General features: G+C 47.4%; 1 protein-coding gene across 2 annotated transcripts in view; it reads right to left on the bottom strand.

Moving 5' to 3' along the window:
* ZNF451 (zinc finger protein 451) overlaps positions 1 to 24283 on the bottom strand; it is a 1463718-nt gene that overhangs the window by 790505 nt on the left and 648930 nt on the right. For both annotated transcript variants that reach the window (XM_069606175.1, XM_069606176.1), the window contains exon 8: positions 8752 to 8899. In XM_069606175.1, the coding sequence (XP_069462276.1) occupies positions 8752 to 8899 (148 nt within the window). The remainder of the gene's footprint in view (positions 1 to 8751; positions 8900 to 24283) is intronic.

Below are 24283 nucleotides of genomic sequence, written 5' to 3'. Positions count from 1 at the left end.
ACAAAGCATGCGCCTATAGTTGTTGAGTTAACTTAATGTTCTGTCTGTCTTTGTATTTGTATTTTGTTTATTTATATTTATTTAAAAAAAGAAACTGTATTTATTCTTAGCGGACACACTTGAGCAGCAGTTAAAAACCAGTCATTGCATACATGAAGCGAGGCCTTGGTTCTTGTGTCACTGCCGAGTATGTAGCATCAACAAAATAAACCGACATTGGGCAAACAGCACACCCCCCCACCCCCATAAACATTCCATCTTGTCGAGTACACCCACCACTCCAATCGCCCTCAGGAGTCGCTGACAATAGATTGGAGGCTGGCCAGGTAGACCTGAAATTCACACCATATGTCCTTTGGTGCAGATGTACCTGGCAGCATAGCAATACAGAGGTACTCACAATTCTCAAACCAGATCACGTCAGACATCCAGTCTTTGCCCCTCGGTGCCTCAGCACCCTTCCACCTTCTCAGTACACAGCCACAATGCATCCAATGTTAAGGAGCAATCCAATTCTCCTCTCTGGGACGCTTTGCCACAACCCAAACAAAATACTCATGGGCGAATATGGCAGTGTGCAATTCACCATCTTCGATAGGGTATCTATAACGTTCTTCCAAATCTGCAGTTTGTGGCAGCCCAACAGCATGTGCAAATGATCTGCCTACTCTGCATGGCAGCGGGGGCACCTGCCTTCATTCTCTGCATAGATGCAGTTAAGCCTGTTGGGGGTATAATGTAGTCTGTGTAGTATTTTGACAGTCTTGGTCAGCGAGCACATATTGTACCACTGTTTATCAGAAAGTCCAACTTGTAGTTCATCTCCCCATTTTTGTTTAGCAGGGGATATCCGCCCTAGTGACTTATCCCCAATCAACCCATAAATTGTGGCAAGTAGTCGACGGCATCCAGAGGAGTTGGAGATATATGGCAGGAGCACATCCTCAGGAGGTTCCATAGGGGAGCCCTCCCATAGCTTGAATACTGCCACCCAGAGTCTACAATATTGCAGGATCTCATCCGTAGTGCCTGTGTGCCCATGCTTCCAAGTCTGCATGTTAATAAACTTCCCCTCAGGAAACAGATCCAGGGTCCCAGACTCTGGAATCGCCACAGTTGGAGCCACTTGTAGTAGGGGTGGGTCACACACATCCCACAAAATAGTCCTTGCCAACCCCAATAGTGGTATGCACTGGATCAAATGGGCAGTCCTCGGTATATGTGGTACTAAGGAGGAGGGATATGGTGTCAATCTCATCAGCTGTCAGGTGCTCAAGCCGAACATGCAGAGGGGATCCAGCCCTCCCCCCATACAAGTCGAATGCAAATTGCGCCTGGGCAGCGAGCCACTAGTTCGCAAAATGAGGCACAGCGAACCCTCTCATGTCATACGGCTGCGCTAAGTATACCCATTTGCTTCGGACCGCACCTGCATGCCAAAGGAACTGCGAGAGGGACTAATGGAGTGCAGCGAAGTACTCTTTACCCGGCCATAGTGGCACATTGGTGAACAGATATAGTTTGGGCAACAGGATCATTTTTACAGATGCTAACCTGTCGGCCAGCGAAAGTGGAACATTCCTCCATCTCTTCACTTTGTCCAAGACGTAAGTCTCCAGGGCTGCGTAGTTTTGGGAGAGAAGAGACCTTTTGTCCTTAGCTATCCAAACCCCTGACTATTTAAAACCCCTGGGTCCCCACTGCAGGAGATATGCTCCCTGTGGACTAGCCGTTTCATCGGTCAAGAATATCTCAGACTTGAGAGCAATTAACCATAAATCCATAATGCTCCCCAAACTTCAATGTCCTGCATTACTGGGTCCAAATTATAATGAGGGTCTCTGACGTACGAAAAGACGTCAGCGTACAGGGAGACAATCTCCAGTGATCCCGTCAGCCAGAGTCGCCTCTTCACGTGGCGCTCCCTAATCATATCTGCCATGGGCTCTATAACTAGCACGAATAGTAATGGGGAGAGAGGGCAACCCCGGCGCATTCCTCTCCCCAGGAGCAGCAGTTCAGACAGTTGGGAATTACTCTAGCAGTGGGTTGCGTATATAAATGCTTAATGAACCCAATCATATTTGCCCCTAGCCTACATTTTCCCAAGACAAGAAACAGATACTCCCATGACATCATGTCGAAGGCCTTCTGCGCATCTACTGTAACGCCATGGCAGAAGCTCCAGGGGACATGCGGGATATGGTGTTGAACTATCAACGCAGATTCAGTGCAATATATCTTCCTGGAATAAATCCTGCCTTATTGTCATGGACCAGATGCAGCACCAGGGGAAGGAGCCCATTAGAAATCTTAGCGAAAATGTTGGTGTCCACATTGATTAACGATAGCGGTCTATATGACCACCCACTCGTTTGCCGGCTCAAGCAGAATCGTGATGGTGGCCTCCCAGAGAAACTATGGTAGGATGGAGCAGGCTAGTGCCTCATCCCATACAGCAAGTGGAGGGCCAGTATCGCTCCAAGCGCAGCATAAAATCCAGCCGTCAGCCCATGCAGGACAGGCGCCTTGCCCCTGGGGAGGTCTTTGATGACTTCCATAATCTCCTTGATGGTAAGTGGCCCATCAATCTGCTCCCTGCCAGTAGCCGACAGTATGGAGAGGGGTATATCTTCCAATAGCGAATGTATAGCCTGCGCAGCCAGGGGTGAGGTAGCCCGGTACAGATTTCCATAAAACTGCCCAAACCACCCCAGTATCTCCCGGTCTGTATATTTAATCTCATCTTGCTCATCTAGTATGGCATCTATATGCTGTGGGTCAGTCTACGCCTGCACTAGCTTGGCCAGTGTCTTCTGTAAGGCAGGCATGGTATCAAACAGTAAGACAGACACGTGCTCACAGCTAAAGGGTGTTTATTGAACTTCAACTGGGTTTGAAAAACGCCTATATAATCCTAAATCTAAAGAAGGAAGCAAGCTATGACCATCAAATAATAATAACGCAGTCCTAGTGGTGTCTTGTCAAAATAAAAGGGCCTATACTAACAAACCTATAGCCAATCCTTACTTCTAATAGAAATAGTGTGGGAAACCATGTTATGCAAAAGAAAAGTGTTCATAAAAGGATATGTCAGGATATTCAAGCCGTTGGTCTCCCTTCCCTTCCCCACGTTTTCAGCACGGGACAAGGCACAGTCTCTGGCTTCTCTAGCACGAGGGCGCAGTTCAAATCTCAGTATCAGGGCTTCCTATGTCAAAGACTCTTTGCCATTCTAAGTATCTTACTTCGGAGGGCCTGATGCGACAAACATTCACAAGTTCCTTTATCCTCAGGATTCTCATACAACTTCTTGGGTGATTTTCTGTTCATCCTGGTACCTTCTCTGCCCGGCTCTGACCCACTTTAGCACAAACTTCTCAATTGATCTCCCTCTGTCGGGCTCAGACCAATTCCATGTACTTTTCCAAACTTTCTCTACGATTTGAACTGACCTGTCGAGGGACCACTTCAATTCACATTTGTTCAATTGATCATCCTCTGTCAGGCTCGGACCAACTTTATCTACTTTTATCACATCTCCGCTGGGCATCTTACAGAGACATTTGATGGAGCACCCACGTGATGCTGGACTACTCTGTCAAAGATATTGTAGCTTGCTTTAAAATTCATTCAATCATCAGCAGTTTAACTTCATTCCCGCCTCCTATTACATGCTTTAACAATTTTCGTTTCAGCGCTCGCGCTTCTTCCCACCTGGTTTATGAACGCGATAAGGCCCTGGGTACTTCCAACAAAAGATGCAGGATTGTTCAGTATGGTTTCCGGGTCTTAGGCTTTCTCTGGAGGTTTCGTGGAAGTAACTGTTCCTTGTCGTAGAGGTCAAGGGAACTTCCCTCCTTGCGACCCCCTTCTGTTTTGCCGTCTTTCTACTCTCATTAAACTGCTATCTTGGAACTGTTTCCTGGGGTGCTTTGCCTCGCTCAGAGTGTGCTCTCCTGCTGCACCTTTTATCCGTTTGGGAACTTTTTATGGAAATCAGGTGTGAGTGATTGCCAATAATTCCCTGACCTTGCCTCACCATAGTATTGGGACATGTCAGGTACACAGCTCGGGTGTTAGTCTGTTTTCCCTTAGAGCGGGCTGTCAGTGCGAAAGTGTTTGTGTTGTAAAAAGGGGTGGGGGGGACGGGTAGAGTTCCCAAATATCCCACCGGGTAGGATGGGGTAAAGGTGTTACAGGGAAGGGTATACCGCATCTCACCCTCCAGTGTCCCACTCCCACAAGACCCCTCAGCCAGGTGATACTCCCGCCCTGGTCCACTCCCACGAACTGAATCCAAAATTGATGGCCAGGTCCTAGCCACCTGGATAACAGATCCCCTTTGACTAGTAGGTGAGACACCTTCTGGTTTCTCAAACTTCTCAGGGCGCTCGCCCTCCCCATATCGCCTGGCTGCTGAGGGTTTCACAAAGTATTTGATTTCCCTCTCTGCATGCACCCAATATTGTTCAAGCGTAGTGTGTATCTCAGCCATGGTGGCTGGGTCTGGGGCGGCAGCGTAAGAATTCTCCAACCCTTAAAGTTTGGATTCACAGCTCTCTAAATCGCACCCGATAGTCCAGAGTACTCAAAATATCTTTGAGGTGGCCATGCCCCTGATATGAGCTTTGAACGCCTGCCACACCATGCTCTGTTGTAGCACCGGGAATATTATGAGTGAAATAGGTATGTATATCAGCTTCAATGTCTGCCCTGAACACAGTGTCCTGTAAAGCCTCAGACTTAAACCTACATGAGGTCCGATTCAGAGTCCCCACCCGCTCCCCCCTTCCCCCCGCCCCGTCTTATCTGCATGCTGTCGAAGGGAAGTGGTCCAATTGCATGCAGGGAAGGATGTCTAGTTGCTGAACTTTAGACACCAGCTGTCGCAAGACCAGTAATGAGATCTATTTGTGAAGCCATATCGTGGACTGGAGAGTAGTATGTGTATTGTCTGTCTAGTTGGTGCATGATTGACCACACATTGCCCAGCCCGAGCCATTGCATCTTGATCAGCAAGCTTTGGCAGCTTTAGATGGTGGCCTATGGGCTGTCCCCGCCCGATCCACCCTTTGGTCCAATATACAGTTCATGTCCCCCCGCACAAATGACAGGGGCCCACCAAAATGAGTCAAAAATGTTTGCTATGGTTTCATACAATTAGGCCCATACGTGTTGACTAACAAGACCTCCACCCCCTCAACCACACCATGTACAATAACATATCGGCCCCCTACATCAATGCGTGTTACACTTATGTTTTTAATGGATAAGGGTCAGAGGCCGCCTGGATTGGGCCGAGTAGACTGAAAAACCGATTATCACCCCCCCCCCCATGTTGCAGCAGCATTTTTATTAGCTGTCGCAGTAGCGTGCGTTTCCTGCAGGAACATTATGTTGGTTTTATGCCTGCTGGCATAGGCTGTTATCTGCCTTGTTATATTCCAGCTGAACATATTAAGTGTCATCTGCTTCAAGCTCTATATTGATCATGTGCCCATCGCACCCACCCCGGGGTCACGTTCCCTGCTTTTTCACAGCAGAGACCATTTGCACCAAGCCACATATATGCCCACCAAGACATTTTTTCATAACTTCTTGCCCTCAAACACCTTCCCTCCCCATACATCCTCATCCCCCCACCCCCCAACAGGGTGATGTCAACTCCCCCCCTAACATTCAAAACATTCCTCCCATAAACAACTCCTTCGCCAGGAACCTTCCCAAGGACACCAGGAACACCATTGTGCCATCCCACAGAGGTCGGACACCCACCCCCTTAATCAGAAAAATGTTACCCAAGGATGTGGCTTTTCATTACATTACTGCATATCCACAGCATGCCCCAAAGCCATATCGACAGCTGCACCTTTGTAAACATTTTCTAATACAACAATTGGGGAGACAGCACTCCAGCAAACAAATTAACTCCCATAGGCGTCAAAGGAGCTCACTGCCACCTCTCTCCATCAGCACTTTGGCAGAGTGTCGATGAATGACATCACTTCCGCGGTTCTGTGAAGAAATTAGTCTTATTGTTGTATATCACCCAGAGCCTGGATGGGTACAACATTGCATATTGCAGACCTCGATCTCGTAGTAGTCGCTTCGCAGCCACGAACGAGATCCTGGCTTTTTGTACCGCAGGGGTAAAGTCTGGCTATATGGATATCTTCAAGGACTGGTATTGTAGGTCCCCAAGCTCTCTGGCCTTTCTTTGGATCAAGTCCCTGTGGTGGTAGTTCAAGAATGACTCATACTATCGCTGGTCTCAGGCTCTGGCCAGGCTTTCGGGATCTGCACAGAGATCCGATGTGCCCATTCCACCAGAAATTTCTGGGACAGGGGAGGGTGACCCAGTACTTCTTTAATAATAGTCAACAAATTCCTCCATACGTTGGGGCGTGACAGACTGCGGGAAACCCACGACGCAGACGTTATTGTGGCAAGATCTCGCCTCCAAGTCGTCTTTCTTTGCGTTCACACATGCCACTTCCTGCTGCAAGGATCGAAGAGCATTGCATACATCCGCATTTGTGTCTTCTAGCGACCTGATGCGCTGCTCCGCTTCCGATATCCTGCCGCTCACCTTATCGATCCTTTTCTACATGCGTTCCATTTTATATAATAGGATAGCTTCCCACTGACGGGTGCCAATCATGACTGCATCCATTCCAGGGTGGTCAGCATGTCCACCATCAAGGGCTGAGGAGGAATGTTCACCTCCTCCCTTCTCGCACTTTCCGCCTCTGGTGGTGTTTCTTGCCTGCCTGCCTGCCTGCCTGCGTCCCTGCATGGGTCTTCGTCTTTGCCTTCCCCAGTCCAGCCATGTTTGGAAACGCAGGTTTCGCTTGACGCTTATGTCCTTTAACCAGCTGTTGGCACTGGTATGACGCGTATCGTGGCCGGTCCTGCCCTCCACACACCAGGGGGAGTACCGCAGCAACTCGAACGGCTTCACTCACCGGCCTTGTTTGCAGCAACGCACCTTCCAGCCCACGCAGTCCCAAGTTTTCAGCAGTGCGGTAGATGTCGTGTCAGATTGGTCGCCGCCGCCTCAGCCCAGATCGTTCTCCTATCTGGCGCAGCCAGGGAGCCAGCATCAATGATGCTGCGCAGTAAGAGGTCAGTAGAGTCAGGCCTTCTTATATTGTGCCGGGAGAAGAAAAAAACAAAAAAGGGTGAGCGTTGGCGCAGGGGGGTCTAGTAGATGCCCACTCTGGCCTCGCTCCCTTCAGCACATATGATGGAAGGTGCCCCTTTTCCCTCTCTTTTGGATTTGTTCCTCTGGCTGCCGACACCAGGGCCCTACACCAGACGGCAAACAAGCCCAGGATCTCCACACACAGAGCGGGGCTCCCACTCCAGCACTCTGCCAGCTCCAGCAGGGGGCGTGGGGAACGTGTCTCCCGATCACCACAGTCCGCTCAGTGAGTCTCTTCTGGCGGTGTTGCTCCGGCAGCCCAGCCCCGGATCAGGGCCCTCTATGGCGAGTCTCCGAGCCTACAGCCCACGAGGTAGTAGCATTGCCAATCTTTCCCTGCAGACACACATGCAGCTTGCGCCCTCACGGGACCTCACTGTGAGCACTTGTGTTTTTGGATAGTGGGACAGCAGGCCTCACTCTCTCTGAATCTCAGAGTTTCAAAAGGATGCGTCCATATCGGCGCAGAACCACCTAACGTCCCCCCCTGTGGCTTTCCTATTTTAAGTGTCAACTGCCCATCTTGTGCTTTGGATCCTGGTTATCGAACTGAAGATCCGCCCTGCTGAACAACAAGGGTGTACAGAAAGACAAACTCAAAATTAAGTATTTAGGAGAGTTTATAAGGTTAGTAAACTGAACATCTACATCAGTGTATTTCTATATGATGGCCACCCACGATCTTGAACCCTACATGAAATTAGGGTTATGCAAGTTACCTCAAAACGTGTAATGGCAGATCGTGCCAATGCTCATGTACAAAACAAAGGTCACGCATTTTATTTTACTTTACATCTGGTACAAGAAATGATTACACAACTACCAATTCATATTTTTAGAGATAATGTTGACAACTGCACCGTTTCTGCTACTAGGCCTGGGTGGAGGTGGGTGGTGTTCTGTTAAAAATTTGCCACTCAAATGATCAGGTCATTAAGAAATCACTTACATAAAATGATGCTAACTTTTACAAGCAGGAAAGATCATAGTGTAGGCTAAATCTATGAGAGGGGTTCATGCATATGTGAGGTTCTGGATCACAAAGATGGCACAATATGCTGAGACTCCACTTTAGAGGTGGGTACACACAGAGGTTTGTTTGAGGTCAAACATTTAGAAGAGGCAGAGAAAGCACCTTGCAGGTGAATTAATGCAGAGACATGTGGAGTTTTAGTCACCTATGCACTGGAGGTGGTTGTACACACACAATAGTGTTCGGACAAATATTTCTCCTCTACAGACGATCTGATAATGAAAGATCTCCAAGCTGCCTCTACCCAGACCCAAAAACATGAAAATGAAAAATCAATCACATTTGTGCATAAAAGTACATCTTTTCCAAAAACAGACTCTCGCTAAGATCACTCATGGGACAAGCATGGAATCAGGGATGATTTGTATCCAGCGCCTGGTTAAACAAACATTCTTAAACGGGTAACGAAAATAGATAATTTTTGATGTTTGGCAATCATCTGCACTCCCACAACACAAACGATAGCATGAATTTGAAAATATGTACAAGTAAAGTCTGAAACCTTTCTTACTTGAAATGAGCAGTAACTTCTATATCTGTGCGCAATATGTGGTGGCAAGAAGTACACTGTACTTGGAAAGGCACATCTTTGCACATCGATATCAGAATCTTCTTTGCATAGGATGGGAACGGTATAGGTACTGCTATCCCACGTACATCTGAAATAGAAGGTATAAAATGCAGGTCACAGTTTTGGTTGACATGTAATTTAGGAATTGCAGTTTCTTCCACAGTAATATAGACAAGATTATATAGCGTCTTTCTAATTTTACTCTAGCACTGCATCTTTCGTAGATCCACAAATATTACTGAATACAATACCAGTGAACAAGTGTGGTGAGGTAGCTCTAAATGAACAGAAATTGGTGTCTGCCCTGGTGTCAACATCTTAGCCCTAGTGAGAAACATGTACAACACTTCTACATCATCCTGCTACTATGATTACGCACCTATTTTTATGAAGAATCAAATTTCTACAAAACTTGGTCAAGTTTTTATTAAGGCGTTTGCAGCCTTAAAGCTCAAGGAATTGGATCACTGAGTGGAAAAATAGAGGTTGATCCCGAGGGTTTCAAACAGGGTTTCAAAAGGTACCTCGCTTAACGGAACACTGCTAAGTCAGCTCCATGCTCTTTCTCATTTGAACATGAATAAAAACATATACATTGCCAGCATGGATGTTTGACTGTGTTGTTAGGGAGCGATGCTGGGAAAAACTGAAGACCTTGGGGCTTCTGGAAGGACTGCTGAGGCTAATTATGTTACTTTATGGGAACTCAAGAGTGAGAATACGATTCAACAAGGAAGGTTTATTCGTCACGACCCATAGCAACCTTTACTGGTTTGTGACAGGGCTGTGTTCTTGCCACAAAGCTTTTTTAACTTTTATATAGCCGATATAGATAACCTATGGGCTAAGACTAGCTGCCTTCTGGTGAAACTTGTTTACACATCACTGCACTGGCTGGCCTTTGCAGACGATTTACTCCTGCTTGACCCTACACCTATAGGCCTGCAGAGGAAATTGAACCACTTCTGCCAATATGCATAGCTCAACAATTTCAAAATCAACAGTTTGAAATCTAAGATTATTTTTACTAAAAAACACGTCCCCAAAATGTGTTCCTAGGCACTTGGTGACATAAGGCTGGAAAGAGTGGACACTATGACCTACCTGAGGGCTTTACAATTTCTAATCGTTTTGATAATACATTTGCAGAAGAGAAGTTAAAAGATAAGATCAAACCCCTGCAGGCTCAATTTAAACGTATTCACAGACTGTTGTGAAGATTCTCACTTTTTCCTTTGCTAAAATGTTACTCTGGAAAAATTGTTCACACTCTGACCTATGGTATTAATATTCTGTTACTGGACTTAGGTGGGATTCTTGACACACCTGAAAGTATTCTAGGGAAAACAACACCAGGCATTGCGTTATGTGTACCTAATTGTATAATAAAGGCATGAACTGGGTTTGGTATCCTTGAAAACCCAGGTATGCTGGAAGAAACTTTCCCTATATGCCAAGTATCTCTCGCCTCCTATACAGTCTTTGTTCGAGGACTTAAATGCTGCTCTACAGGGAAAATTGGTTCCATCTATAGAGGAATTTGCCTCACCCCAGGAATCCTTACTATAGGAGATTGATTCAGATACTTGGGAACTAGTACATAATTCTACACAAGTAAAGAAAAAACTTCATCAGTGTGATTGGAGATTATCAACTGATCGAATACAAGAATACTCATACTCTGAAAAGCCTAGGCAAGGTCTGGCCATTAAAGATAGAACTTGCAGACTTTATAATTCCAACGCCCTGGAAACCTTGAAACTTCTGGTTCTAGTATGTCCTCGATTGCACAAGTCATGAGTTTTTCATTTATCAATCCTTCCTTTATTCATGTGGGTGAAGCTTTATGGGTGTATTTTATGCAAGGAGAGGGTATTTCATCGATTCTAGCTTTGATCGATTTTTAAAGCTTCTTGACGATGTATTGCAGTCACATTTTTAAGAAAGGATAATATTACTCAAACTAGTTTTATGATTATGAAAAATCATAATTCAAAATGTATAAGCGTAAGACTGTATAGTAGTGATGCATGAATTATGTTGTATACAATGTTGAAACTTTGTGTATAAGGTTTCAGTGCAAAACCAACAATAACGAAACAAAAAAACTTGCTAAAAAGTACTATTCCGAACAAAGAACAACTTGGGTGCTAAGTTAACTGGTGACCGTGTTAAACAGTTTAATATCCACAAAGGTATCATAGGTTCAAGGTAACTCCCTAACCTTTCCTCCGATATGGAAATACTGCAATAATGTCAAAGGAATGCATTGCTGTTACTTGAAGAGGTCCAGAAAGTAATCTTTTGTTTTTGCAGATTCTCCCCAGAATTGCTGTGGGAGACTCTGGGACCAGACAGTTTTAGTACTGACCAGTCAAAATCTGTAAATATTAAATCATGGTAAATTACTTACAACTCCCAAAATCAATATAGATCCTGACAAATGCATGGGCTCCAACAGGATACTCTAACTCTGATAATGTGGCATTTTGTCAGAAAGTATTTCTCTTAATCAATTTCCCCAGCTATTCTCTCAAACAACAGAATGTAAAAACACTAATATCTGTAAGTGACCCAGATTACGTCTTGAAGTGACTGCTAAATGCACGTATAACAGAAATGTGTGACTGGTCTGCTGGAGCCAAGTGCAGCGAGCCCCGAGATCTGCTTATAACTCTTATGTAGTGTGCATTATACGACGTGCCCAAAGTGCTATTATCTCACCACCACCACTCTCCAGAGTGAAAAACACACTGTCCAATCCTGGGCACATCACTAAGAATATGATACATTCTTAGGTGGTGAACAATGGATTTCATAGATTCCTTTACTGCTAGAGAATGGCAGAGGTAGCATGCAATGGTGGATGCCAACTAGGAGAGCGTCGCGGCACTAAGTCAATTCAATGAACCGAGGTCATGTTTCGGGCCCACAACGAAATGTGGCAGATGGAAAGGGCATAGGTGGAACACTTCCTGGCCTTTCAGTCAACACTGCACAGCCATTGAAAACCCACAAAAACTAGAAGCACTCGACAGGGAAAAGGCCAACCTGGATCTTGCTGGCCCCCGTGAGGCCATGATGGTACACAGCCACTGCATCACATCGCTTCCCGTATGGGAGACCAGAGGTGAACGAGCTGTGGCGGAGGTGAGGCAAACCCGCTGTCCCTGCTGAGTAAGAACAGAGGAAGCCACCCCACCACCATTCTCCACAGGTCCATCCAGACTCCCAAAGGAGATGGGTGGGCCGCAACAGGGGAGGAGTGGGCACTACAGCCCCAAAAGCAACTCACCCATACAAATGTGATGTGCCTGACAGGGAAGAGGCCCTCTGAGTCTTTGTGGCCTACCCAAGGCTGTGATTGCCCACAACCGTCACATTACACTGCCTCCATATGCGAGAATGGAGTTTTTCAAACAGCAGCAGGGGAGAGTTGAACTCACTGTGCCCATACAAGACCTGCCAGAGACAAATGTGAGCCACCAGCTGCATGATACCAAAAGGCTTAGTTAACTTCCACCCTTCAGCTGTAGCTAGTGGCTCCCTCATTACCCGTTTGTTGCAGGCAATTCAAAGAACCCTCCTTCTCCATACCCGACAACTCAATCTGCAAAAAAGCCCTGCGCTTATATCGTCCAGAGTTGAGTGGGGAGTTAAAGGATGTAGTTGATGAGGTTAATAAAGGAACAGCACAGCCAACTGGTAAATCAACACCCTTATGAAGTCATGAGATAAAAGGGAGTAGTTTCTTACCTGTAACTTCATTTCCCCTCCAGCGTTGGCATCTTTCATGGAATCACATGTTGCGAATATTTCCTGTCAGGCTGGGAAACCTCAGTAACTTTAATATAGTGGTTTCCCTACGGAAAATCTTTGACACCTTAAGTGTCCCATCGATGGCCTTAAGGTTGCTTTAGGCCGCACCAATGGGAGGTCCAGTATATAGCTCCGCCCCGTGGCTTCCCTTCAGATTTTAACCCCGCCAAACAAGGACACCTGAGAAGGATGTTTGTCTGAAGGGGGAGGCCGGAGGGCGCATGTGAATACATGAAAGATACGAACAGTGGAGAAATTAAGTTACAGGTAAGAAACTACTCACTTCTCCAGCATTGGATCTTTCATGGATTCACATGCTGTTAATAGACTACGTAGCAGTAAGAGGACCTGGAGGTGCATAATAGGCAAACAGGACCTATACGACAGGTAATGTAAACAACAAGACATCACTTTCAGTTATTCGAAACGAAAACATGAGCAGAGAAAAAAACAGAAGCTGCAGGGCTCACGTTACTGGAACAGGCGTTGAAGCACAGCACGCCCCACTTGCACATCCTCAGCATGTTGTTGATTCAGACAGTAGTGTCTGGTAAACGTGTGCGGTACAGCCCACGTTGCTGCCTGGCAAATGTCACTGAGCGGTATACCCGCCCAAAGAGCCGTCGAAGATGCCATGGACTTTGTAGAGTGGGCCCTGGGCATGGACTAATGGTTTGTTGGCTTTTTCGTGGCAGAATTAAATTGTAGACACCAATCTTGAGATGCCTTGCTTCTAAATCGGCCTCCCGTTATTGGAGGGGCCAAAAGCCACAAGGAGCTGCCTAGACGTCCTGAACGACTTAGTCCGGTCCAGATGGAACTTCAAAGCTCTGACATCCAAGGAATGCAATGCTCTTGCCGCTGTAGTGGCAGCCTTGGGCAAGGTTGGTAAGGCTATCATAGTGGTCTTGTGAAAGTCCGACGGAATCTTAGGAATAAAGTGGGAATTTGTAGAGTGGAGAACTTTGTCCTTCATGAACCGTAGGTATGGAGGGTCAATGACCAGAGCCTGCAGTTCCCCAACCTGCCTGGAAGATGTAATGGCCACCAGAAAAATGACCTTGCATGTGAGAAATGTTATGGCCACCGCTGACATAGGCTCAAACAGTGGTTTCATCAGGGCCGCAAGCACCAAGTTGAGAATCCACAATGGAGAAAACTTCTTCGGGGGGGGAAAAGTCTTGAAAAGGCCCTTGAGGAAATGCTTAATCAATCGGTCACTGAACAGAGGTGTAGAGTTGCGCTGCCGCGTGAACCTTGAGATGGCCCAGTGGACCTTGATAGACAATGCCAGACCCCCCCTTTGCCAACAGTAGAAGGTAAGGAAGGAGTTGTGGAGGCGAAACCCACAACGGCTGCAAGTTTGGCTGCTGCGAACACCAGACATAGAAACTTCTCCACTTACGGGCATATGATACGTTGGTAGATGGCGCCCTCGCTGCAGCCAAGATGCTGCGACATTCCGGAGGAATCCTTAGGTTGCCGAATTTGGAGTGGTCAGGAGCCATGTTGCAAAGTTGACGGAGCCCAGGTTGTGATGCCACACCCTCCCCTCGTTCTGTGAAAGAAGATCCGGCTCTGACCCCAGGTGAAGATGGTCGTCCACCGCTAGGTGAAGAAGGTCTGAGAACCAAGTCTACCCGAGCCAGAACAGGGCCACCAGGATCACGCTGCATGGAACCTTGCAAATCACCTGAATTGTTTTCCTGATCAGGGGAAACGGAGGAAATGCATATTCTTATAGGCCCATCCAGAGGAACGGGAACACGTCCCCCCTGGAGTCCGGATGAGAGACTCTGCTCGCGAAGAGACAGCACTGCTTGTTTATTGGGCTAGCGAATAAGTCCAGAGGGGGAGTCCCCCATTTCCCGACTATTCTTGCCACCTGGTTGTCCTTCAGCCGCCATTAGTACATCCAAGCAGATTCCCTGCTGAGGGCATCTGTCTGAATGTGTTGAATCCCTGGCAAGTAGAAAGCCAAGATCTGAACCTTGTGCACTATGGCCCAGTGCCAGATGCCCTGAGCCTCTTGGGACAGGGGCTGTGAATGTGTGCCCTCTGTTTGCGTAGATAGAACATAGTTGTTGTGTGGTCAGTGAGAATCCACACCACCGAGTCCTAAATGAGCGGAAGAAAAGACTTGAGTGCCCTGTGAACCGCCCTTAATTCCAGAATGTTGATGTGCAAAGAAACCCCTGTGAGGGACCACAGGCCTTTGAATTTGGAACTGGTCTAGGTGAGTCCCCCTCCCACCCCATCCAACCTGGGAAGCATCGGTCACGATTGTGTACCGAAGGTCTGGTTCCACCAGGGGCATGCCCTTTACGATGTTGCCGGAGTGATTCAACCACTGCAGGGCGTCTGCCAGAGACCGGGAGAGGAGTACCCAGTCGGACCAGGAGCCGTGGATCTGTGACCAGCGTGGAGTGAGAAACTCATGTACCAGGAGTATGTTCCTCTTCCTCTTCCTCTTCCTCTTTGGGACGCTGGGACCCTCTCGATAGCTCCCTTTTGCAGCATCAGACGCACCTCCTGATGCAAGACCTGTAGGTGCGGCTGAACCCTTTTTACCAGTGGAATAGGGAGTTGCGGACGCCTGAACTCCGAGTGGCCGTATTGGAGTGCATCGAGCACCCATCTGTACTTCGTGATCAAACGCCACTAGTCGAGGTGGTACGCCACCTCCCTCCTAGTCGACTGCCCTTGTGACAGTCATTGTTGAGACTAGGACTGACAGCCTCTTTGAGAGGAGGAACCACCCCTCTTTCGCTGTCCTCGACACTCCTTGCTCGCTGTGAGGACTGTGAGGACCGTCGGAATCCCTGGGAGAAATAGGTAGATCTACTGTACCCCTTTTCGCAGGAACCTGAAAACCTGGTATTCTTAAGACCCCACGAACAGAGCAAAAGGGGGGGAAAAGACTGTCTGCTCTGCAGGGCTGTCAGGGACCTCGCAGTATCAGAGTCTTCCTTCATGTTCCTCAGCATGTTGTCAGTTTTCTCTCCGAACAGATGGTCCCCTTCACAAGGCATGTCCACCACCTTGTGCTGAACCTCTGGCCGGAAATCAGTACAGCAAAGCCAGGCCTGCTGCCGGAGAACTACCCCATTATTAATCTGCTTAAACCCAGACTCTGCCAGGTCAACCGCAATGTAAATACTATGATTCAATGCTTCCTCCCCTCACGAACCAAAAGCATCGCCTCCTTCTGCTTCTGCTCTGGCAGGTGATCCAACAGAGGAGCCAATCTGTGCCACATCTTGTGGTCATACCGCGGCATGATAGCCAACGAGTTAGCAGCCTTGACCGTAGTTGGACAAACTGTGGACCTTTTTTCCGAACGCATCCAGCTTTCAGCCTTCATTTTCGGGTTGGGGGGGGTTGCACACTTGTGCTGGGAACAAGCCTTTCTACTTGATGCAGCCAAAACCACCGACTCAGGAGTGGGCTGCGACGTCAGGCTCTTTGGAGTGGACTCTGGCGCCTTGAACTTTTTCTCGAACCGGCCCTTGACCGCAGGCTCTGTAAACGGGCGGCGCATTGTCAGAAGCCCTTCCTGCCACACGTGTTTCAATATGGGGATAGAGAAGACTGCCTTTTGCCTCTTCCCCATATGGTCAAACAAAAAGCAGCCTTTCTTTTCCTGCTTGGGGACGAGGCCGAACTCGTGACAGGCCTTCGCCATCATGGCATGAAAAGCTCCAATATAATTCGGCGGAGATGGCTGGGCCGGGCTACTCGGAGCATCCAGATCAGTATCCCAGGTATCCACCCGTCTGGGCACTGATGAGACCGTCGAGAGTGTCCTGCGGAACGCTGTCCGGCACAGACTCCACTAGTTCCCCTTCCGTCTCAATCCCTCCAAGGCGGCCTGAATGCCCTGGGAGACGGCAGGGGAGGCCGAAACCAGGGAAGACCTTCTGGGATGAGGCTCTCTATTGCGAGGGGCTTCCATTACATCCTTCTGACAAGGAATGGAAGGTAAATCCTGTAGCAACAGAACAACTGGAGTCTGAGGCACAGGGAGCCTGGCATCCAACTGGCCCAGAAGCGATTGCAACGTCGTAAGCAACTGCATCGAGAGGATTGAGTGCAGATTGGCCAGAGGATGTTGCAGCAAGACCGCCTCCAGGCCTCCAGATGTGGACGGAAGAGAAGGCTGCAGGCCCAAGACCGAAGGATCCAGAAAGGGATGCCCTTCCTCCTCCGGATCGGAGTCAAGCGCATAGGCCGAGGGCGGCTCATGTTGGAGAATATGTTGGAGAATATCCTGGAGAATATCCATCAGGAGTATGGACATAAATCCTGCCCCTGACTGCCACGTCGTATCTCCAGAAGACTAAAGATCCACATTTGCCATCAGCTTCGCCATGGACTTCTGCATGTCCACCGTCGCCGGAGCCTTAGTCGTCAGCAAGGTCGTCTGCAGCGGGGTCGTCGATGGGGCCAAAGATGTTAAAGCTGTCGTCGATGGAGGTTCCCTCATCGAGGCGCCAGTTGTCGGTGACACTGACGATAACAGACGAGCGGTCAGTGCAGTTATGGGCACCGCCACCTCTTGAGTCGGAGAAGACAGCCGCTTGGACGAGGACTTGGAACAGTGTTTCGAGGACTCATGGCCCGAAGGAGTGACGCCTACCCTTGGAAGACGACTTAGTCGACGAGGATGAATGAGATCTGGACTTCTCCTTGTCCAGGTCGAGGCCTTGTGCGTCGGTTCCTCTGGCTTCTGCGGGCGTGAACCATAGTCCTTCGGTTTATCCGCCCTTGGCGCAGACTTGCCCTGAGAGGAGGGGACAACACTGGGCACCGGCGGTGCACCCGAAGATTCACCACCTTTTCCCAAATCTGACACCGGATCGGCCCTGTGCGTTGCTTCTGAGGCATTGGTTCTGGCGACCGCGCCCTCTGGTGCGATGGTGATCTCTTGGCCAAAGGAGGAGAGGACCTGCCCCCGCGGGAAGAGCCCACCTCTGAAGCCGGATAGGCCCCCTCGTTCAACCAGCAAATCAACTGCTGGTTACGTTCCGAGAGTCTTTTGGGAGAATCACAGACAGATGGCGGTGGAGTGATTGGGGTATAAGCAGTACAAGCAATCTGCATGGCTGTCCCCCATAGACATTCTTGAGGCCACAGGTCTCAGACGGCCGAAATAAGGACTTCTTCAGACCCACAGATGACATGACAGGGCCTAAGAAATACACTGGAAACAGCGAAGGCTGCGTAGCAAAATTCTCTGTAGAAAGCACATGGTGATCCAACAGTTTGGAAGACGGTTGAAATCTGAAGGGAAGCTGTGGGGCGGGGCTATATACTGGACGTCCCATTGGTGCGGCCTAATGCACCCATAAGTACGTCAATAGGACACTCAAGGTGTCTGAAGTTTTCCATAGGAAAACCAATATATTAAAGTTAGAGGTTTCCCAGCCTGACGACAGGAAATATTCACAGCATGTGAATCTGTGAAAGATTGGAGAAAAGGAAACGTGGGAAACATGCTCAAATCATCATGATGTTTAGACTTCACCCCAAACACACCTGCACCTGGGACAATTTGCGATATCTCCTAATTGATTCTGCGCATTACTCAGCTCTCTGTATGACTTCTACTTAGGTGAGTTACTTAATATTCCACCTCTTGACGGAATTTCGTCCACTGCATACAATGGATTACTCTCACTGGCAAATCATTCCAGATGCGAAACAAACTATCTCAAACCCGCTCACTTGGGGATCTGAAACTGTATGGGAAAGAAGACCAACTGAGACCTACACTGAGTTAAGCTTGCAAACACTCATCTCAACAAGATCCTATGCCCCATATTTGAGATTTTCCATACCAGAAACGGAAAAATCAAAAAGGTGAGAACCAACCAGACTCTCGAACAATACCTACAGAGCATGCTGCACCAAGTCGAAAGAACCTGGAGAGATCTATTATGGATAGCCGGATATGCTTCCAACAATTCATTGCATTCCAGTACTGGTCAAACACCTTTCTACACCCTCTACGGCAGACATCCACGTACTTCCGAACTAGACAGCCCTCCCAGTCTAGAAATGCCGGCTGTAAAGACTCTTCATGCAAACATCACTCAGGCCTTTAAAAAGGCAACAGAACAGTTAATCCAAGCCAAGAATAAGCAAAAAAAGGTTTGCTGACCAACATCGGAAAAAGGCCCCTGACTATCAGGTAGGAGACAGTTTGGCTAGCCGCAAAATACATACCGCTAAAATGAACCCAGACTTTTCGCCCTTGCTATTTGGGACCTTATCCTGTTCAAGCCATCATCAACTAAGCAGCAGTTAAACTAGCATTACCAGCCAACATGCGAATTCACCCAGTATTCCACGTCTCACTGCTAAAACCACCACCTGAACCCATAACGATCGATGTAGAACCCGAATTCGAAGTGAAAGAAATCCTAGATTCCAAATATACCAGAACCAAACTATACTATCTAGTCGATTGGAAGGGTTACGGCCCTCAAGACAGATCTTGGGAACCTAGTGAGAACATTCATGCACCGCGTTTAATTAGAACGGTTCATCGAAACTTTCCAGACAAGCCTGGACCAGGCAGGAGAATCACCTTAGGTGGGGCCTTGAAGGGGGGAGGGGGGGTGAGGGGGGGGGGGGGGGAGTGCTGTCACGACCCGTGACCCAAAACCTCACAGTTAGGGTTAGAACTCAGGGTTCACTTGGGGCCCCTATGGCCTTGCATTATCATCATAGATCATTGGCGCCAGGCTCATGTTCAGATTGGGACATTGTCTTGAAGGACTACTTTTTCCTGTGAAGGCCTGCAGCCAACATGGAGGCACCCACACAGTCTAGTTCCTAAGAACCAGACTGTGCGGTGCAGTGTTTTAGGGTGTGGTAGCCCGGATTACTTTACAGAGGGTTATATAAACCACACCCAAGCTACAGAACGTGCTTCGCGTTATTCTGCAGCCAGCAGCATGACGCTCATCGTGTTCAGAGACCAGCACCCGGCGATCCTTGAATAGCGGACCTGCAGAGGAGACAAAAGATCATTAGCAGTCTGTGCTTACCTGCAACTTTCCATCCGTCGATTCCTGCTGCTCGCGGTCTTCCATCCAGTCGGCAGCATCATCAGGACACCACGCACGCACCGGAACGAAGCACCTGGAGGGAGAGAGAAAGAAGGACAACGTTAAAACAGGTTACTTACGGCATTCACGGCAGTAATCACAAAATCCTCACCTGGCTGGGCATTTCTTGACCGGTTCCGCTCTGGAAATCTTCACACGACCAGAAAGACCACCGCGATCTGAAAAGGAATAAAGAACACAGGTTAGCAAGAAAAGACATTACCGCACCACACTTCGCGCTTAACCTACCATCCATCCATCCATCCATCCATCTATCATACGCCTCTGCGGCCATCATCCTGGCAGGAGCCTGATCCAAGTAGAGTAGCGCACCCACCAAACCTCTGTGCACCTAAGGGGAAACGAAGAAAAGACATTAATAGCAAGAAAGGAAAGCTAGGACATTTTAAGACTGCTATAACCAGACTTACCTCCTTAAAGGCACTTGAATGGGTTAGCACCAGTGAAGTTCATTCGGTTGCTTCAACCCGCAGTAAACTACGCGCGCCTGCACAGAAGGCAGGACAGAGAGCACGCCAGACATCAAAACAAGGTGAGGAGTGGGCCATCAAGTCGAGTCCAGGGGGCTGGTGGGAGGAAACAAACTCAGTTCCTAAGTCCAGTCCTCCTGTGTTTTCAGGCCCGACCGCCATAGAAGGCATTGTCCAGAATCGGGAAGGTCCAGGGTGAATCCGGCAACCAGGGCATAAGGGCGTCCCCGTGGATACCAGGTGAGCGTAACAGATTGATAAAATAGGCAAACTATTTTCAGCAAGGCCACCCACCATCTAGCAAAAAATTATGATAAATTTGAATACGCCACCAGATCACAAATGAATTGGCCAGAACAGCAGGGACCAGGCTTCCCCTCAAACTGCTTATACAAGATAAGCATTGCGAAGTGGAAGACAGCACAATTATATTGTCTCCTCAATATCAGTATCGAGGAAACCTGTCCCTATATGAGGAAATGAGAGGAAGTTCTGAACCTAGAGATCCCCACAGAATCATGGATGACCATATGGGCTAAGGCAGCAAAATCTTCCAGATGCACCACCATGAAAGCCTTTATAAAAGCCTCTTTCGGTGGTACCACAACCCCAAACATCTACATGGCATTATCCCAGTTATGTTGGATGGGCTAAGGATCGGTGGGTGACTTTGGACACATTTGGTGGCCATGCCCTAAAGCTCAGTTCTTATGGAAAGACATTTTAGCCAAAATGAAAAGGCATGGCAGGTATGCAACTGCCAATTGATCCAGCGTTTCTAATCCTGGTCGGCTCTAGGAACACAGCATGCCATAAATGCATCCAGATTAATGCTAGCAAAATGTTGGAAGGATCCAGACAGTCCCATGGAAACCATCTGGTGGAGCAAACTATGGAACATTTAGGCTAATGAGAGACTAACTGCTGTTATAGACGGAAATGTGCCGAAATTGCAACGCGAATGGGTACCAGTCTCAAACTTTCACCCAACTTCTCTGTTCAATACCCTCAGACCTGTTTTATTTAAATCTTTAGCTTTGCACTGAACTAATGCCATTATCATGTAGTTGTGTTATGCCTTGGGCTTGATCTCTCCTTCCTGCTGTAATTTTCGAGGTTTAAGTTTGCTTCATTAGGTTATTGAGTTATCATGCTGCAGATTAGATTTCGCCCTCTCATTGTAACTTTCGAACAGATGATTATGTTTATCTAAATTAAAATGTACGATTGAGGGAGGAAAAAAGAGAATAGCAGAATTTATTTCATTTGTTACCATAGGCAGCTCTTGTTGATAACACCCAGCGTTGTGAAAGTACTTCAATCAGGTTTTCTGGTAGCTGTATCTATATTTTAATTCAGGAGACATGATACCTAGACCAAGGGAGTTTGGTTTGTGGTGAAGAGACCAATCATGCTTCCTGGGTATAAATCTGGGATGAGCGTTGAGCGACAATGTATTGAGGTTTACAAAAGGTCTCTGAAAGAAGGCTGTTTCTCGAAGATATACACCATTAACATTTTGCAGTTGGCAACTTTCACACTTGACATCAGATAGCAAACAATAAGATTGTGCAACTAATAGTAGGCCCAATGACGCTGGTAATTGAACGGTTGCTTCAGAATTAATTGATCATTTTCCAAGCCAACACCAAAGAGTCTGGGCATTATGTTAGCTGATGTAATGAATCCATAGTTCTAGCACTGTGTCAGTATTAAGTACAGTGTGCAAAATAGGGTACGGATGACTCTAGAATTAAGTGCACAGCTCAACATTCTAATACATTGATTTGTTGAGGGTTTGCCATCTTTCCCCACATTATTCTGTTAGATAATAACCACACCTTTCTGTACTCAGCATGGTATAATTGATGGAAAACTAAAGAATGATTATAGTTCAGCAACCTTTGCATCATTTTATCACCAAGCAAGTCCTACCCTCATCGGTTTGGGAGGAAGCCAAAATAAAAAGCACTGTCTCCCATTCAACTTTTTCTTTATTATTTTGCCAAAGCATGCTCCCCTATGTACATTACCTCCAAGACAGTAGTGTGGGACATAGTCAAGAATAGCAACTACAAAATTCTCATTTAAATGCAAGTGAATCTATAATCACTCGATGACATGGGCATACTGCCGACTAAAGATGAAATAGTTGTCAAGTGAGCTTTATTTTGGAAAAAAGGAGATTTTGCATATAACCAATACAATATGTTACAACAAGTTTAAAACCAGACTTTCAACAGTATTAAAAAATATTAGAATAAAACAGATTACATGTCAGCAGCAGGTGGTTGGTCTGTAATTTCAACATCAATCTTTGCCCTTATTTTGAACGCTCGTAGTAAGTATTTTTCAAAAACCTCACACACGAAGGGAGAGCTGCACACTGTTAAAAACACCAGGGCAGGACCACACTGCAGAAAGTGCATCATGCGAAGTAATAGGGGAAATAAATAAAACAACTGAGCAATCTGGCAATGTCATCACTCCTTTCACTGGGAAGGTCTCTCCTCTTGTGGCCAGGGAAATTCAGAAGCTACCTGATCCTGACCCTGGGGGTGGCTATCCGAGGGAGGACCACATGTGGGGGGCAGGGAGGAAATACGTCCCTCACGGGGGTGGAAGGACGTCGTCAGATGAGACATGTTATCACCTTTAACACAGACTAACCCCTCACATGCGCGAACCACAATTCTGCCTCCCCTTTAAAACTCCTAATATGTTTCATTCTAGAGTTAGTGAACCCTATATAGTGAACGGCAGGGAAAGACGCCCGCCCACGCCTGAAAAGCCTAAACTAATGAGATCTGAAACTACTAAAATATATTCATGTGATGTCCTCGCCTCCAAGTATAATAATAATAGTTATGTTAAGAAAACTCAATTTAACCTATAAACTAACTATAGTATATTTCCCAACAGTACTGAGACAAGGGGGGTGGAGTAAGGAAGAATGCCAAGACCCCTAAACCAACACAGCGGTCTAGTCTATGGAAATTGTTCGGTAAGGCCGGGAAATGTATGTCTGCCAGAGCTGACAGACCAGAGCAAGAGAGGTAGAAACTGAGCGAGCTGGTGACTAGTGCTGCTACTGATGAGAACGCTGAACGTGAGCAAAACGAAACGAGAATGATTGCGGCTGACACGAAAGGCGTGTGGGAAAAGCAGAGCGAAGGAAGCCCACTGCTCGACTGCTAAAAGCAGCGGAGCTGTACACTGCAGGAAAAGGCAATGCAAGGGCTGCTCAGCTAACAGGGGGCACACGCGTCAGAGAAAACAGAGAAACATACGTGAGAGATACAAAAGACGTGTGTTAAGCCCAGTGAAACCGAATGGGTTAAAGGCGCGCCTGCATGTGAATGCTGTGTTACAGAAGTACCACGAGGAAGGCAAAGTGAGGCCTTTATGGAAATTGGCATCTATGCAAATACTGAGAAAGAATCAGTGGCCCACTGCATGAGGAGAGGAGTTAATGTGAATAATGGTAAAAGGGGGCAGTAGCCCAAAACTTGAAACTGTGTTACGAACTTCGGTAAAAGGGGGTCAGCAACCGAATACAGGACAAATATAAAATTGTGGATAAAAAAGAATAATTGGACAGGACAAAAGCCCTGGCAAGTTAGTGAACCAGGCAAAAAGTGAGGGTGGACTCCCATAGGAAGGGAGTACTTCAGGAACGGGAGTCCTTGTCCCCACAGGGAGTCTCTCGCCTGGTGAGGTACTACTTACCGCGACCCATCAGGAGGGTGTTGCAGAGCAGGCGCACCTCCCTAGCCACACAGGGGTGGGGCTCCCCGTTGAGAAGGGACAAATTCCCTCGATTCGTCACACCTCTTTGAAAAACATTTCAAGGCATGCTTTTGGTTCATTTACCACAACTGCCTGCAACATATAGCACACATTTTCAGAATGTATAACACTACAACTATATTGAAGATCTCGAGCTCCGTTATTCCATCGGATTGTCATATAAAATGCCAACAAAATCCATTAAATGTTATTATGCAATTGTGGTAGTTCATTTCGAGATAGTACCAAATTGGTTGA

This window comes from Ambystoma mexicanum, chromosome 4p, assembly GCF_040938575.1.
Source record: "Ambystoma mexicanum isolate Mex_15411 chromosome 4p, UKY_AmexF1_1, whole genome shotgun sequence".
In the NCBI taxonomy this organism is placed as follows: domain Eukaryota; kingdom Metazoa; phylum Chordata; class Amphibia; order Caudata; family Ambystomatidae; genus Ambystoma; species Ambystoma mexicanum.
This window is presented reverse-complemented; position numbering and strand designations above follow the sequence as displayed.